A 13,168-nucleotide genomic window follows, 5' to 3' on the forward strand; every position below is an offset into this window, starting at 1 on the left:
CATCATAGAAGGTAGAATAACACAGAACTATAGTGTCAGCCCAAATAATACAGATTTCACGCATATTCCCTTACCCCACCAGGTTTACCTCAACCCTAAAAAATGGTTCAGGTTAAGTGTATTCTGTTGTCAAAGGGAAAAGGGGTTTGGATCTTTAACAGGTCAAAAAATGGATATTGCAAAACCTCAGGCCTTCCTCCTTCCTCTTAAGTTGCAACTATGGCAGAAATTCAGATGAAACTTCTTAGTAAAGTGGCTGGCACTAAGCCCCTAGATATCAGCCTATTGTCTCTTTGTAACTGGCACAATGATTCCCTTTGTAACTGGCACAGTGATTATGACAGACTGGCTAGGTGTCTGTGTGAGGATTGCTGCAGTCATGGGGGCTGAGGGTCTATGCATGGAGGTACTAGGGAAGGAGGACTCTGTTCTCACTCAGACCTACTGAGTCAATAAAGCACTGAGGGAACCAGAGTCCACGCTCTGGAGGTGCTGTAGAGAAAGGTCCCAGTCACTGACTGCACAACTCTTACAGCCAGAGGTAGAAATGATTCACTCAGGTAGAGCTTCCAAAAAGTTACATGTGAATATGAGAGGTAATACAGTGATGAATATGTAGTTCAAACAGCTGAAAGACAAGATTCCAGAGCCAGGTATAGTAGCACATGCCTGTAATCCCAGAACTCGGGAGGCTGAGGCAGGAAGGCCAGGATGTTCCTACCACACAGTTCAATGCCAGCCTGAGCTACATACTGAGACCCTGTCTCAAAAAAAAAAGATTCCAGGACTGAAGCTCTCAGAAAGGCCTGGGGATGGGCAGGTGACACAGACTGAAGAAAGTAAGCCAGGGAACATATATCCATGGTTGGTCAGGAAACTAACAGTAGTTTGAGAGGAAAGCTCAGCTGTATGCCTAGCTTTCACAAAGTAGACCATGACTTAAGATAATGCACAGGACCTGAGCTGAGCTGTGGGAGCTAGAGTTTGCATGGGCAATATAAGATAGTTTCAGACACATAATTTGGTAATGCACCCACTAGAGACCCTCAGGCACCTCAAGCCCTGAATGAGTCAGGAGCTCCCCATCCCAAAGAGCAAAAGCAGGCACCACTGGTCCCCGGAAATCTGTCTGTAGCGTGTAGACCACAGAGACCTGGCTCACATCCACCAGGCTCAGCTTCTGGGCCTCATATTCCAGCAGCAGCCCCACCTTCTCAGGCTGCCCAATCCCCTCGACTGGGGCTTTCTCGTTGGCCAACATGGTATGCCACTTGCGCTGAGCACAGGAGAACACCCATGATCGATCGTCAACACCGATGCAGCTATCCCGGGACATGTCCACATCTGCCACTCCTATTCGGAACTGCTGGGAACGCTTCACTGTCACTTCCCAGTAATGTCTGCCACTGGTGACCGCTGTGTCTGCCAGCACCACGGCCCACTCCCGGAACCGCTCCACATTCAGAGCTAATTTGGTGGGCTCCAATCCCACCAAGCCATATTTGACACCTGTGTCACCTCTGAAGAGTGCCAGACTGCTGTGGGCCGTTTTTTCCTCCAGTTTGAAACTGATGCCTGCGGGCAGAGCAAAAAAACTAGATAATGACAGGGGCAGGACTCTAGGGCTGGCGATAGGTTTTCATCTGAAGCACGGAACCAGAAGATCACGAGGAATGCCAGGCAGGCAAGAAAGGGGAGGATGTCGTTTTAGTATGGGAAGCTCAAAGAGCCGAAAACCTTGGGTTGGGAAGCCAAAAATCTCGGATTGGGAAACCCTGTACTTAAAAAAAAAAAAAAGGTTTGGAATCTCGTCAGACGAAAAGAGAAATGAGGGGGTTGGAATTCTCTGGGCGGGCTCCGTGAACAAAAGACAGACTATTTTAGAGGCAGAAGAGAGTAAAAGCTGATAACCCTACCTCTCCGGGATTCCCCCGCGGCAACCCCCCATCGCTTCGCTGCCCAGGGGCACAAGCGCCAAGAACGTGCAAAGGGCAGCGCCATCTTGCGCCACGGATGCACGGGACACGCCCCCGCGCCGAAGGCTCAGCGAATGACCAGCGGCGCTCGGTGCGCGTGATGCGTGGGGGGGGCTCGAGCGGCGAGATGACGTAAGACGCTATCGTCGTAAAGGGGAGCACGCAGCTCTTTGATTTCTGACTTTCAGGCGCGGTTCGTTGGCATTTTCTGGGAAAGGAATCCCAGGCACCCTTGAAGCAAACAGGACCAGTCGAGATAAGGTGTAGCCCGATGTTTACAACCATGTATTCTACAATTAAGCAATAATTAAATGAGCCCGGTGTCCGCGTACAGCTTTGGGCAAATAGCTTAAGTTTTGTGAGCCTTCGTATTCTCACTTGTGAAATAAATAATGCAATCTGTGTATCTACCTACAAAGAAGTCCAGGGTTCGATCCCTCATAGCAAAATAATGTAATAATAAGTGAGAAGTATAGCTTGGTAAATAGCAATCGCTGAGTAAGTGGCAGTTTATAATAAGTACTAAGTGAATAATGTTCATGTTGGTTTTGTATTTTCAGGGCTCAAAGAGGATAGTGAATGGAAAATGTCAAGGTGTTTTTGTTTTGTTTTTTGAGACAATATTTCTTTTATTTATTTTTTTTTAATTTTATTTATTTGTGTGGGGGGGCAGCTCAGCCCACCAGGGGCGCCGGGGGCGCCCCTGGCTGGCATGTGGTACTGGGGGATTGAACCGTGGTCCCTTTGCTTTGCTAAGTTTGTTCTAAGTAGGTGCTTTAGACCAATGAGCCATCTCACCAGCCCCGAGACAATATTTCAATGTAATTTGTAGGAGACACTTCCAGATCCTTGTCTCTGTCCAAGAAGCCAATATTTGTAATCTTCTTTTTTTTTTTTTTTTTGCGGAACCGGGGATTGAACTCAGATCCTTGCGTTTGCCAGTCAAGCGCTTATCCTAAGCCATCTCCCTGGCCCCCAATATTTGTAATCTCAAAGTTAAATTATTAGAATCCCATCAAGTTGATTCCAGTCTACAACTTTCAATGCAACCCACGGCAAAAATAAAAACACTAAGTTATATTTTCAATCATCGGGGAGTCCGGAAGCAAGAGAGTGACCCAGGGCCTCACTCGGTTTTATTCAGTGGAGGAGTGGCTTGAGGAGGACTGCCTAAGAATTGTGGGAAGTAGGTGACTACTATGAGCTGAGCTAGGTGGGTGGCCTAAATTTACCTCTGCGATATGCAGAGAGGATGTACAGGGAGAGTAATCTGCATTATATAGTATTTAATGTTTTGGTAAGTCTGGGGCTTCAGCTTTGATGTAGTCTTTTAAGCCCCAGGAAGTCGTAGCCTCTGTCTGAGGCTCATCCTAGCTGGCAGCGTGGGCATTAGCTCTACCGTCCTGTCTCCACCCAGCTCACATTGAAGAGCAGCAGGTGTACCAGGGAAACACGCACGCCACCTTCAAAGACTATCACCAGCACCTCAGCTAGACCAATATACATTGCTTAAGGCCATTTGAAGGATAAACAGAAGTCCTAACCAGCTCTGTACAGAACAATATGAGGAAATAGGGTCAGGCTCAGTCAAAATGGAGACAGTCTCTCTTCTTTCAAGAAGAGCTGCTCAGGTGGTCCTCCACAACAATTCAGTCTGGCCTTGAATTCATTGTGTGGCCTAGGCTCGCAGCAATCCTGTCACAGCCTCCCAAGTGCTGGCCTAGGCCAGTAGTACTATGTTTGGTTCATGGTTGGACAGATATTAAGTAATTATGTAAACACTCTACATTTACCATTTTGATCTGCTTAAAGCCCTCTGTCTCTTGCTTTCTAAATGTTTCAATCTGTCTAACTTGTCAGGGTTATGGTGAGCTCAATATCAACATCCCAACAAAGAGACTAAAAATTGAACCAAAAATTTGTCTGCTGTCCAATAGTATTCCAGTGGCCTTGGCCCTGGTTCAGATCACTGTCATCTGTGGCTTCACTTAGGGTTTGTCATTAAAACAAAAAAAGTTTTAATGTGTAGCACAGTAGTTTCATCTATCCGGTTTGTCCAAGGTCAGAGTGAAATTTCCAGACACAAATCAGATCCGGCCACCCCCCTACTTAAGTCTTTTAATGTACCTGCATCAGATATCCTTGCCTACTCATAAGGCTTGTGTGAGGATTGCTCTTCTTTGTTCTTTTCTTTCTTTTTTTCTTTTTGTCTTTTTGAGACAAGGTATCACTATGCAGTTTAGGCTGGACTTGAACTCACATTGTAGCCCAGGTTGGCCTCAAACTCACAGTAATCTTCCTGCCTCAGCCTCCTGAGTGCTGGGAATACAGACGTGTGCCACCACACTTGACTCTGTTCACTGTATTTTATTTTTTAAATATTTATTTATTTATTTATTTATTTATTTATTTATTTATTTTGTGTGTGTGGCCAGCTCAGCCCACCAGGGTGCGGGCTGGCTGGCATGTGGTGCTAGGGGACTGAACCGCAGTCTCTGTGCTTTGCTTAGCTTAGCTTGTTCTAAGTAGGTGCTTTAGACCACTGAGCCATCTCACCAGCCCCAACTCTGTTCACTTTAATAAAACCCAGATCTTTTTTTCAAAGGACAAAAGTGTAACTGGAGGAGGGATGAGAACAGTGGGTGGTCAAAATTTGATGTAGTAAATGCCACAATTGAAGTGAATTGAAGATGGTGAGGAATTAAAAGGGAAGCTCCTTAGAATATAGGAGTGGACCAGCGAGATAGCTCAGCAGACTAAGCACCTGCTTTGACAAGTGTGGGGACCAGGGTTTGATCCTCCCTGTTCCTGGTCCCACAGGCCACACCAGCCCCACTTCCAAGGCGCACTGAGCCCACAACAGAGTCCAGGCATGATGGCACACGCCTATAATTCCAGTGCTGAAAGCAGGAGAATAACTATGAGTCTGAGGCATGTAGTGAGACCTGTACCAAATGCATAAATGAAAAAAGAATATGGGAGAGTATCAGGGAGATACTTCCTGAATACATAGCTTTTACCCAAAGCTACTGCAGCTGGGTCCTTAGGACCCGATGCTTTTCTTTCTTTCTTTCTTTCTTTTTTTTTTTTTTTTTTTTTTTTTCCAGTTTTGAGTTTTGAGATAGGATCTCACTATGTAGTCTGTGCTGGCCTTGAACTTACTATGTAGCCCAAGCTGGCTTGGAATTTGTGACAATCCTGTCTCACCCTCCTGAGTGCTGGGAATGCAGGCATGCACCACCCTGTCAGGCTTTTTCTTAATGGGTCAGCATTGCTCCCTCAATGTTTCTTTTTCTTTCTTTCTTTCTTTCTTTCTTTCTTTTTTTTTTTTTTTTTTTTTTTGGAACCGGGGATTGAACTCAGGCCCTTGCGCTTGCCAGGGAAGCGCTTATTCCACTGAGCCATCTCCCTGGCTCGTGCTCAGTGTTTCTGCTCCCACCACAAGGAGTCCAGTCCTTAATCTAGTGATTCATCCTCATTGTCTGTACTTCTATAAGGAAGAATATATCAGATCCTGAAGACCTATCAGTAGTAAATACAGTACCACTTTTTTTTTCCACCTGTGTCAAAGCACTAACTCCACAAAAACAAATAAAAAAGCACTAACTCCAGTTTTTATAAGGTTTTTTCTGTTCTGAGTCTGGCCATGAAGATACTTATTTAATGTGGGTAACAGATGGAAGAGGAAGACCTGTTTTTGTTTTATTTTGTTTTGTGGTACCAGGGATTGAACTCTGGACCCTGCACTTGCCAGGCAAGCACTTATTCTACTGAGCTATCTCCCTAGCCTGGAAGACCCGTTTTTCATGCTACTGGTACTATGAATCTGGCTTGAGTTTCTTCATTTTTAGTACGTTGCTGTAGATTTTTTTTTCCCCTTAGATTTGATGTTAAAACTAGAAGAAAGAGAGATTAGCTATCTCCAATTTATTTGATGAATTTGTTAGCTGGTCAGTGTTACTCTACTGGATTTCACCTATCCATAGATGAGATGCTAGTACCATTTTGAGGAATATGCAGTTTTAGAATGTTTATGCTTAACAATCCAGCTAAAGATGGCATAAAGGTGCAGACTTTAGCTCATGCTAAGACTCATTATGTGCTAACTGCAGAAATATATGCTAGTGCTGAAGTAAAGATAGCTAATCTGACTAAACCCACCCTATGAAATCCTATAAGAGTTGTTAGGCTTGTGGAATATGCACTAAAGGAATTTTTTTTTTTTCAGAACCGGAAATTGAACTCAGGCCCTCGTGTTTGCCAAGGAAGCGCTTATTCTACTGAGCCATCTCCCCGGCCCCCACTAAAGGAAATATTATGGTGGCAATTAGTATAGCTCTGTAGAACTTCTTGGGCTGGGGAGATAGTTCAGTAGAATAAGTGCTTTCCTGGCGAGCACAAGGGCCTGAGTTCAATTCCTGGTTCCACCAAAAAAGAAAAAAAAGAACTTCTTGATGAATTTAAAAAGAAAAACTTGACTTATGTGAGCATTGAAAACTATACCACCTGAATTTTTACCAAATATAAAACAAACTTGTTTAGTCATCGCACATTAGCTTCATGTATACTAAAAAAAAAAAAAAGGTAAAAGTGCCATATTAATATAAAGTGTGGGGAGCCTGTGACTTAGTTCAGTTGTTTAAGCGTATGCTCAGACAAACCTAGTCAGGCACAAGGGACCACAGTTCGATCCCCAGCACCACATGCCTTACCATACTGGCTCTTAAGGCAGCATAGGTCAGGAAAAAAAAAAAAACATCTATCTATCTATCGATGGATCAATTGATCGATCGATCGGGGCTGGTGAGATGGCTCACTGGTCTAAGAACAAGCTTAGCAAAGCACAGGGACCGCGGTTCAATCCCCCAGCACCACATGCCAGCCAGCCCTGCCCTCTGGTGGGCTGAGCTGGCCGCGCGTGCACACACACACACACACACACACACACACACACACATAAATAAATAAATAAAATAGATAAAGTATGGGAACTGGGCATGGTGGTGCTTGCCTGTAATCCCAGCACTTTGGAAGGTTGAGTCAGGAGGATCTCTGTGAGTTCAAGACCAGGCTGGGAACCACAAAAGTGAGCACAAGGCCATCCCACACTGCATAGTGAGATCCTGTCTAAAAAATAAAACCAGGGGCCAGGTTGATAGCTCAGTAGAATAAGCAATTGCCCTGCAGCACAGGGTCCTGAGTTCAATCCCTGGTACTCCAAAAAAAAAAAAAAATTATGTATATGTATATATTACAGCGATTCTGTTGATCAGGAAACTGAAAGTATTCCCTTTTATTTTTTTTTAATTTGTTTATTTATTTATTCATTTTGTATGTGTGTGGCCAGTTTAGCCCACCAGGGGGCGGGGCTGGCTGGCATGTGGTGCTGGGGATTGAACCGAGGTCCCTGTGCTTTTGCTTAACTTAGCTTGTTCTAAGTAGGTGCTTTAGACCACTGAACCATCTCAGCAGTCCAGTATTCCCTTTTAGAATGACACAAAATCTGGAGTTGACACTTTGATTGGAAAATGTGCATTATATTTGATGTCCAGGAGAACCAACCATTCTTCTTTGCCTTATCAACACAAAGAAGGCAACATACTAAAAATAAAAATTGAGGGGCTCAGTAGAATAAGTGCTTGCCTGGCAAGCTCAAGGACCTGAGTTCAATCCCCTGTTCCGCAAAAAAATAAAAAATAAAATAAAAAATAAAAATAAAAATAAAAATGAAAATTGAGCCAGATTTATAGTAACACAAAAGAATTGGTCTTCCTGTGCTGTTGCCCACACTGAACAGGTGGCCAGACTTAAAAACCGTTTGCCAATGGCCATTTTGTAATCCCATTTTAAATGTTACAGGTGTTAATTCTCACTGTACCAGTTTCCACAATGACATGAAATAATAAAATGTTTTTATTTTATGAAATTCATTAGGATGCAGTTAACTGAGGAAAATCCGCATTCCAGAATGCCTACTAAGAAATGCACTTATAGGGGCCGGAGAGGTGGCTCAGTAGAATTAAGCGCTTCCCCGGCAAGTGCGAGGGCCTGAGTTCAATCCCCCGCTCCGCAAAAAAAAAAAAGTACACTTATAGCAGAAATCCTGGCAATGGAGATTCCTGTTATAGGAGAGGCCAGACAACTTGACAAAAGCAAAAGCAAAAGATGCCATATGCCCCAGCAGTAAGGACAGAAATAAAAACTATCCAAGTGATATTTATACAATGCCAACTTGTGATCAGTTCTGTAAGAAACTTTGTCTTAAGTTTTTTGATAATTTTTATGTTATACTTACATAATGTGTTTACAAATAAAAATTTAGCATATTTTTTACTTCTTAGAAAAGTTAAATTTATGGAGCTGGTGAGATGGCTCAGTGGTCTAAAGCACCTACTTAGAACAAACTTAGCAAAGCACAGGGACCGCAGTTCAATCCCCCAGCACCACATGCCAGCCAGCCCCGCCCCTGGTGGGCTGAGCTGGCCACACACACATAAATAAATAAATAAATTTTTTTTAAAAAGTTGAAGTTATGAGTCCTGAGAATCCATGAGTAGTATGTGTGTAACTAAAATGAATTGTTAATAAGCGCTTCCCTGGCAAGCGCAAGGGCCTGAGTTCAATCCCCGGTTCTGCCAAAATAAATAAATAAATAAATAAATAAATAAATAAATAAAATGAATTGTTAGTAGCTGCAGGTTAAAGGTAGAAATGGAAGCCAGGTATGATGGTGCACACCTATGATCCCAGCATTTGAGAGGCTGAGGTAAAGGATTGCTGCAAATTCAAGGCCACCCTGGACAACATAGTGAGCTCAAGACTATACTAAACTACATGGTAAGACCCTATCTCAAAAATAAGTAAATAGGGGCCAGGGAGATAGCTCAGTAAAGTAAGTGCTTGCCTGGCAAGTGCAAGACCCGGAGTTCAATCCCCGACTCCACTAAATAAATAAACAAACAAATAAATAGCAGAGGTGGATAAGCAGGTGAGAAAGCCCTTCTTGTTAAGTTCTCAGCTACAGTCCAAAGAAAATACTGAAACAATGGTAGTGTAGTCCACATCACCTACTGGAGACATTCTCAAAAACTCTAAATCTGTACATTCCATAGCCTGATGGACATTCATAGCTGATGTCCTCCCTTCACCTTAGATTGAGCACATTCAGTGCTAACCTCGCCTTCTTACACCAGTCAGCCTCTTCTAGTCTGTGACTCCAGCAACTGTAACCTGTAACCAGTAGTCAGTTACCTGGGAGTCTTGACTTCTTTGTGTCTCTCATCTGACAGATGTCATTGTCATTGAATTCCTGATACATTATTTCTCCCAGAGACTGTTGAATAGGCTTCCCAACTGGTGTCTTAATTTTCCCAGTGCTGTCCAGGAAACATATATACAGGCAGCTGCTATCTCGGCCACTCACTTTGGGATTCTTAAGAATGGGGATTGAGCTGGTGAGATTTCTCAGTGGTCTAAAGTCCTGCTTAGACAAGCTTAAGCAAAGAGCAAGGACGACGGTTCAATCCCTGGCACCACATGCCTTGCCAGCCCCACCCCCAGGGTAAGCCAGCCAGCCAGCCAGCCAGCCAGCCAGCCAGCCACACACACACACACACACACACACACACACACACACACACATTTAAAGAATGGGATGGGGATTAAATCCTTTGTTCTCTGTACCCCGTGGTCTCCATGCTCTCCTCAGAGCCCATTTTTTTAAAAAAAGGAAATGAAGGGCCGGCTAAATAACCGAGCAGATTAAAGCGCCTACTAGCAGGCACAGGATCCGCCCTGTCGGCCCCATCTCCCGGGGCGCACTGAGACGGCGATTGAGACTGGGCATGGTGGTGCGCGCCTGTAATCCCGGCTCTTGGGAGGCTGTAAAGAGGAGAATCACTATGATTCCGATCTAGTAGTGAGACCCTGAACACCCTGTAGACCCTTCCCTAAAATACGGGTGGGGGGCGGGGGGAAGAAATGAATGACCGGCAAAGAGGAAGAGTTCAGTGTCCACATTTTTGGCGTGCAGCAGCTCTTTCTCTCCACCAGGGGTCAGTCTGGTCCAACCTGTTCAACCACATAAATGTGAAAGGTGGCAGATTTATCGCCTTTTTTCCCCCTTGAGAATTAAACACAAGGCCTGTATCTCTGTCCTTTTCTTATTTTTATTTTGAGACAGGGATCCCAAATCACTAAATTATTCAGGCGGGGCTTGAATTTAGAATCCTCCTGCCTCAGCTTTCCAAAATGTGGGGATTATAGATATATGAAACCATGACCTATTGGTTTGTTGCCTTTTAGGCCTAGGAATGAGGTATTAAGAGGAAACATTTCCGTCAGAAAAGTCTTGCTCTGTCCATAATTTGCGTTTTGGTATTAGGAACAGAAAAATCCCAGGACTGTGCTTCTGGAGGATTTCTCCTTCTGTTCATCCTGGCGTGTGGGCTGATAAATCACTACACATCCCACACGTTGCCACTTAGAACATACAGCCCTTTTATTTCCCATTCAGGAATCTCTATCATCTCTTAAAGAAAAAAAAAAATGGGGCCGGGGAGATGGCTCAGTAGGATAAGTGCTTGACTGGCAAACTCAAGGATCTGAGTTCAATCCCCGGTTCCACCAAAGAAAAAAAAAAAAAAAAGGAATCTATCATCCATCTTTCTTTTTTCTGGTTTTTTGAGACAGTCTCGCTATGCAGCTCAGGCTGACATTGAGCTCAGTTTGTAGCCCAGGCTGGTCCCAAACTCACAGTGATCCTCCTGCCTTAGCCTCTAAATGCTGGGATTACAGGTATGCACCACCAAGACTGGTTTATTTCACTTTTATAGAGTTACCATTTAGCTAAGAAATTTATCTTTGTCATTCAGAGGATTTACTTGGTTCATTGTTAACAAGTAATTAATACTTAAAATTTGCATGCCTCCTAAGTAGGATGTGATATAATTGACAGACAAAGGAGAGTAGGACATTTGAAGTACAGGAAAGCATTTAGAAAAACACTGGGTTTTGAAACAAAATTGAACCTTTGAGGAACCACAAGGAGCACGATTTTGCCAGTTTCATGTTGGGACGAAAAGGAACACTAAAGGTCCATGTGCACCATGATGAGGATTTAATCTTGCCTTTCAGGCACTCATGAATTATTGAAAGGAACTCAGGGAAAAGACAGATGACAGGGCCTAATAGTGACATAAAGCTGGCAGCAAGGGCCGGCAGTATAGCTCAGCGGACTAAGCGCTTGCTTAGGTAAGCGCAGGAGCCAGGGTTCGATCCCTGGCTCTACATGCCGCAGCTGCCCTGCCCCTGGGTGCACTGAGCTGGCGATGGTGAGCTGGCGATGGAGTCTGGGCTTGGTGGCGCGCGCCTGTAATCACCTGTAATCCCAGCACTTGGGAGGCAGAAATCAGGAGGATCACTACAAGTGTGGGCTGTGTATGTGTGAGACCCTGCGTGCGTGCGCGCACACACACGTGCTGGCAGCAACATGAGAGTGAATTGGAAAAGATGAGACAAGAGAGAGGAACAGGACCACAGGCCAGTAGGCTTCTCAGTGACACAATGCACCTCAGCTAGCTAACAGATAGGATTAGTGACCACTTGAGTGTAAAGAGACACAAGAGTGGTTAGATGAAGAAGGCATCACATCTGATTCATAGATTTCTGATAATAAGGAGATAAGAGGAAGACAGTTTGTTTTCTCTCTCTCTCTCTCTCTCTCTCTCTCTCTCTCTCTCTCTCTCTCTCTCTCTCCCTCCCTCCCTCCCTCCCTCCCTCCCTCTCTGTCTCTGTACCAGGAATCAAGAAGGCTTAGAGGGGCTGGTGAGATGGCTCAGTGGTCTAAGGCACCTACTTAGAACAAGCTTAGCAAAAACACATGGACCGCGGTTCAATCCCCTAGCACCACATGCCAGCCAGCCCCGCCCCCTGGTGGGCTGAGCTGGCCACACACAAAATAAATAAATTAAATAAATAATTTTTTTTAAAAAAAGGCTTGGAAGTTCTAGAACATCTTGAGTAACTTAGCAAAATAAAAGGAAGGGGGTACCTGGGAAGTTAGTTTAGTGGTAATGTTTCCTTGGCTGTGTTCTGCAGCATACACACACACACACACACACACACACACACAGGAGAGGTGGATGGAGATGAGTTCACCCAAGGAGAAGATACAGGACTATAGTAAGTAAGGAGCAAACTAAGGACACAGCCCCAGTGGTAAGTGTTGGGACAGATGAGTCTCGAGATGAGATCTGCAGTGCTTAGAGAGGGACCCAACTCCAGTGAGCACTGGTCTGCATTGGGGTTGTGTCTAACTCCCTGGGGACAAAGGGAAAAGGAGCTAGGAATAGGGCAGGCTGAGGCTTTGATTACTCTGTTCTTGGATCACCCCATTTCCAACATGCGGGGGCCCTGGCCTGATCCAAGTGCTCATTAGAGCCCTCATGTGTGGATGAGAGAGGGATGATGCCCTCAGAGCTTGGCGATTGTTCTGGACTTTGCCAGGAGTCAGCAGTCAGCAAAGCATAACCAGAGAAAGAGAGGGAAGGGGGGCCTCAGGAGCTAGCCAAAGGGGCTGCTGGGCTGGCTGTCCCTGTGTTGGGGCCTTTGTCTTACACAATGGAGCTGGGCTACGTGCTGACCTGGCATTCTGCGTATGGAGCTGGGATAGTGAGTCTACATGGTGGAAGCTAGGATGGATGGTCACCTAGTCTCTGATGATCATGTCTCTACTCATGGACATGGAAATTCTTAGTAAGATTGTTCACGTGATTGTAATAAATTATCTTTATATGTGATTAACTTACAAGACAATTTATTTTTCATTTAAGGCAGCTAATTTAACATGCATTTTCTGAGACATATCTCATTTGTCCTTATTTAACCTTACAAGTTTGGCAAGGTAGATCTGGAAGGTTTTGTTTTTTGACACAGAGGCTCTCTGTGTTCGGGCTGGTATTGAGCTCACTACGTAGTCCAAGCTGGCCTCAAATTCATGGCAACCCTCTTGTTTCAGTCTCCCAAGTGCTGAGATTACAGGTGTGCACCACTAGACCAGCTTCAGCAAGGTGGATATTTTTATGGAACTCAAACCTGGCTTACTGGTGAGAGGGTTGGCTAACAAGTAGAAGTAGAGAGGGGCTGGTGAAATGGCTCAGTGGTCTAAAGCACCTACTTAGAACAAGCTAAGC

At 44.6% G+C, this 13,168-nt stretch overlaps 1 protein-coding gene across 1 annotated transcript; it reads right to left on the reverse strand.

Moving 5' to 3' along the window:
* Positions 1 to 43: 43 nt before the first annotated feature.
* Spryd4 (SPRY domain containing 4) lies at positions 44 to 2,050 on the reverse strand. The gene is made up of 2 exons (XM_004647060.2): positions 1,917 to 2,050; positions 44 to 1,575 (listed from the first exon to the last, which is right to left on the reverse strand). Exons 1-2 carry the CDS (start codon positions 1,999 to 2,001, stop codon positions 1,037 to 1,039), a joined length of 624 nt encoding a protein of 207 aa, XP_004647117.1. The 5' UTR covers positions 2,002 to 2,050; the 3' UTR covers positions 44 to 1,036.
* Between the last annotated feature and the right edge of the window lie 11,118 nt (positions 2,051 to 13,168).

The sequence above is a fragment of the Octodon degus genome, unplaced genomic scaffold (assembly GCF_000260255.1).
Source record: "Octodon degus isolate 3935 unplaced genomic scaffold, OctDeg1.0 scaffold00287, whole genome shotgun sequence".
In the NCBI taxonomy this organism is placed as follows: domain Eukaryota; kingdom Metazoa; phylum Chordata; class Mammalia; order Rodentia; family Octodontidae; genus Octodon; species Octodon degus.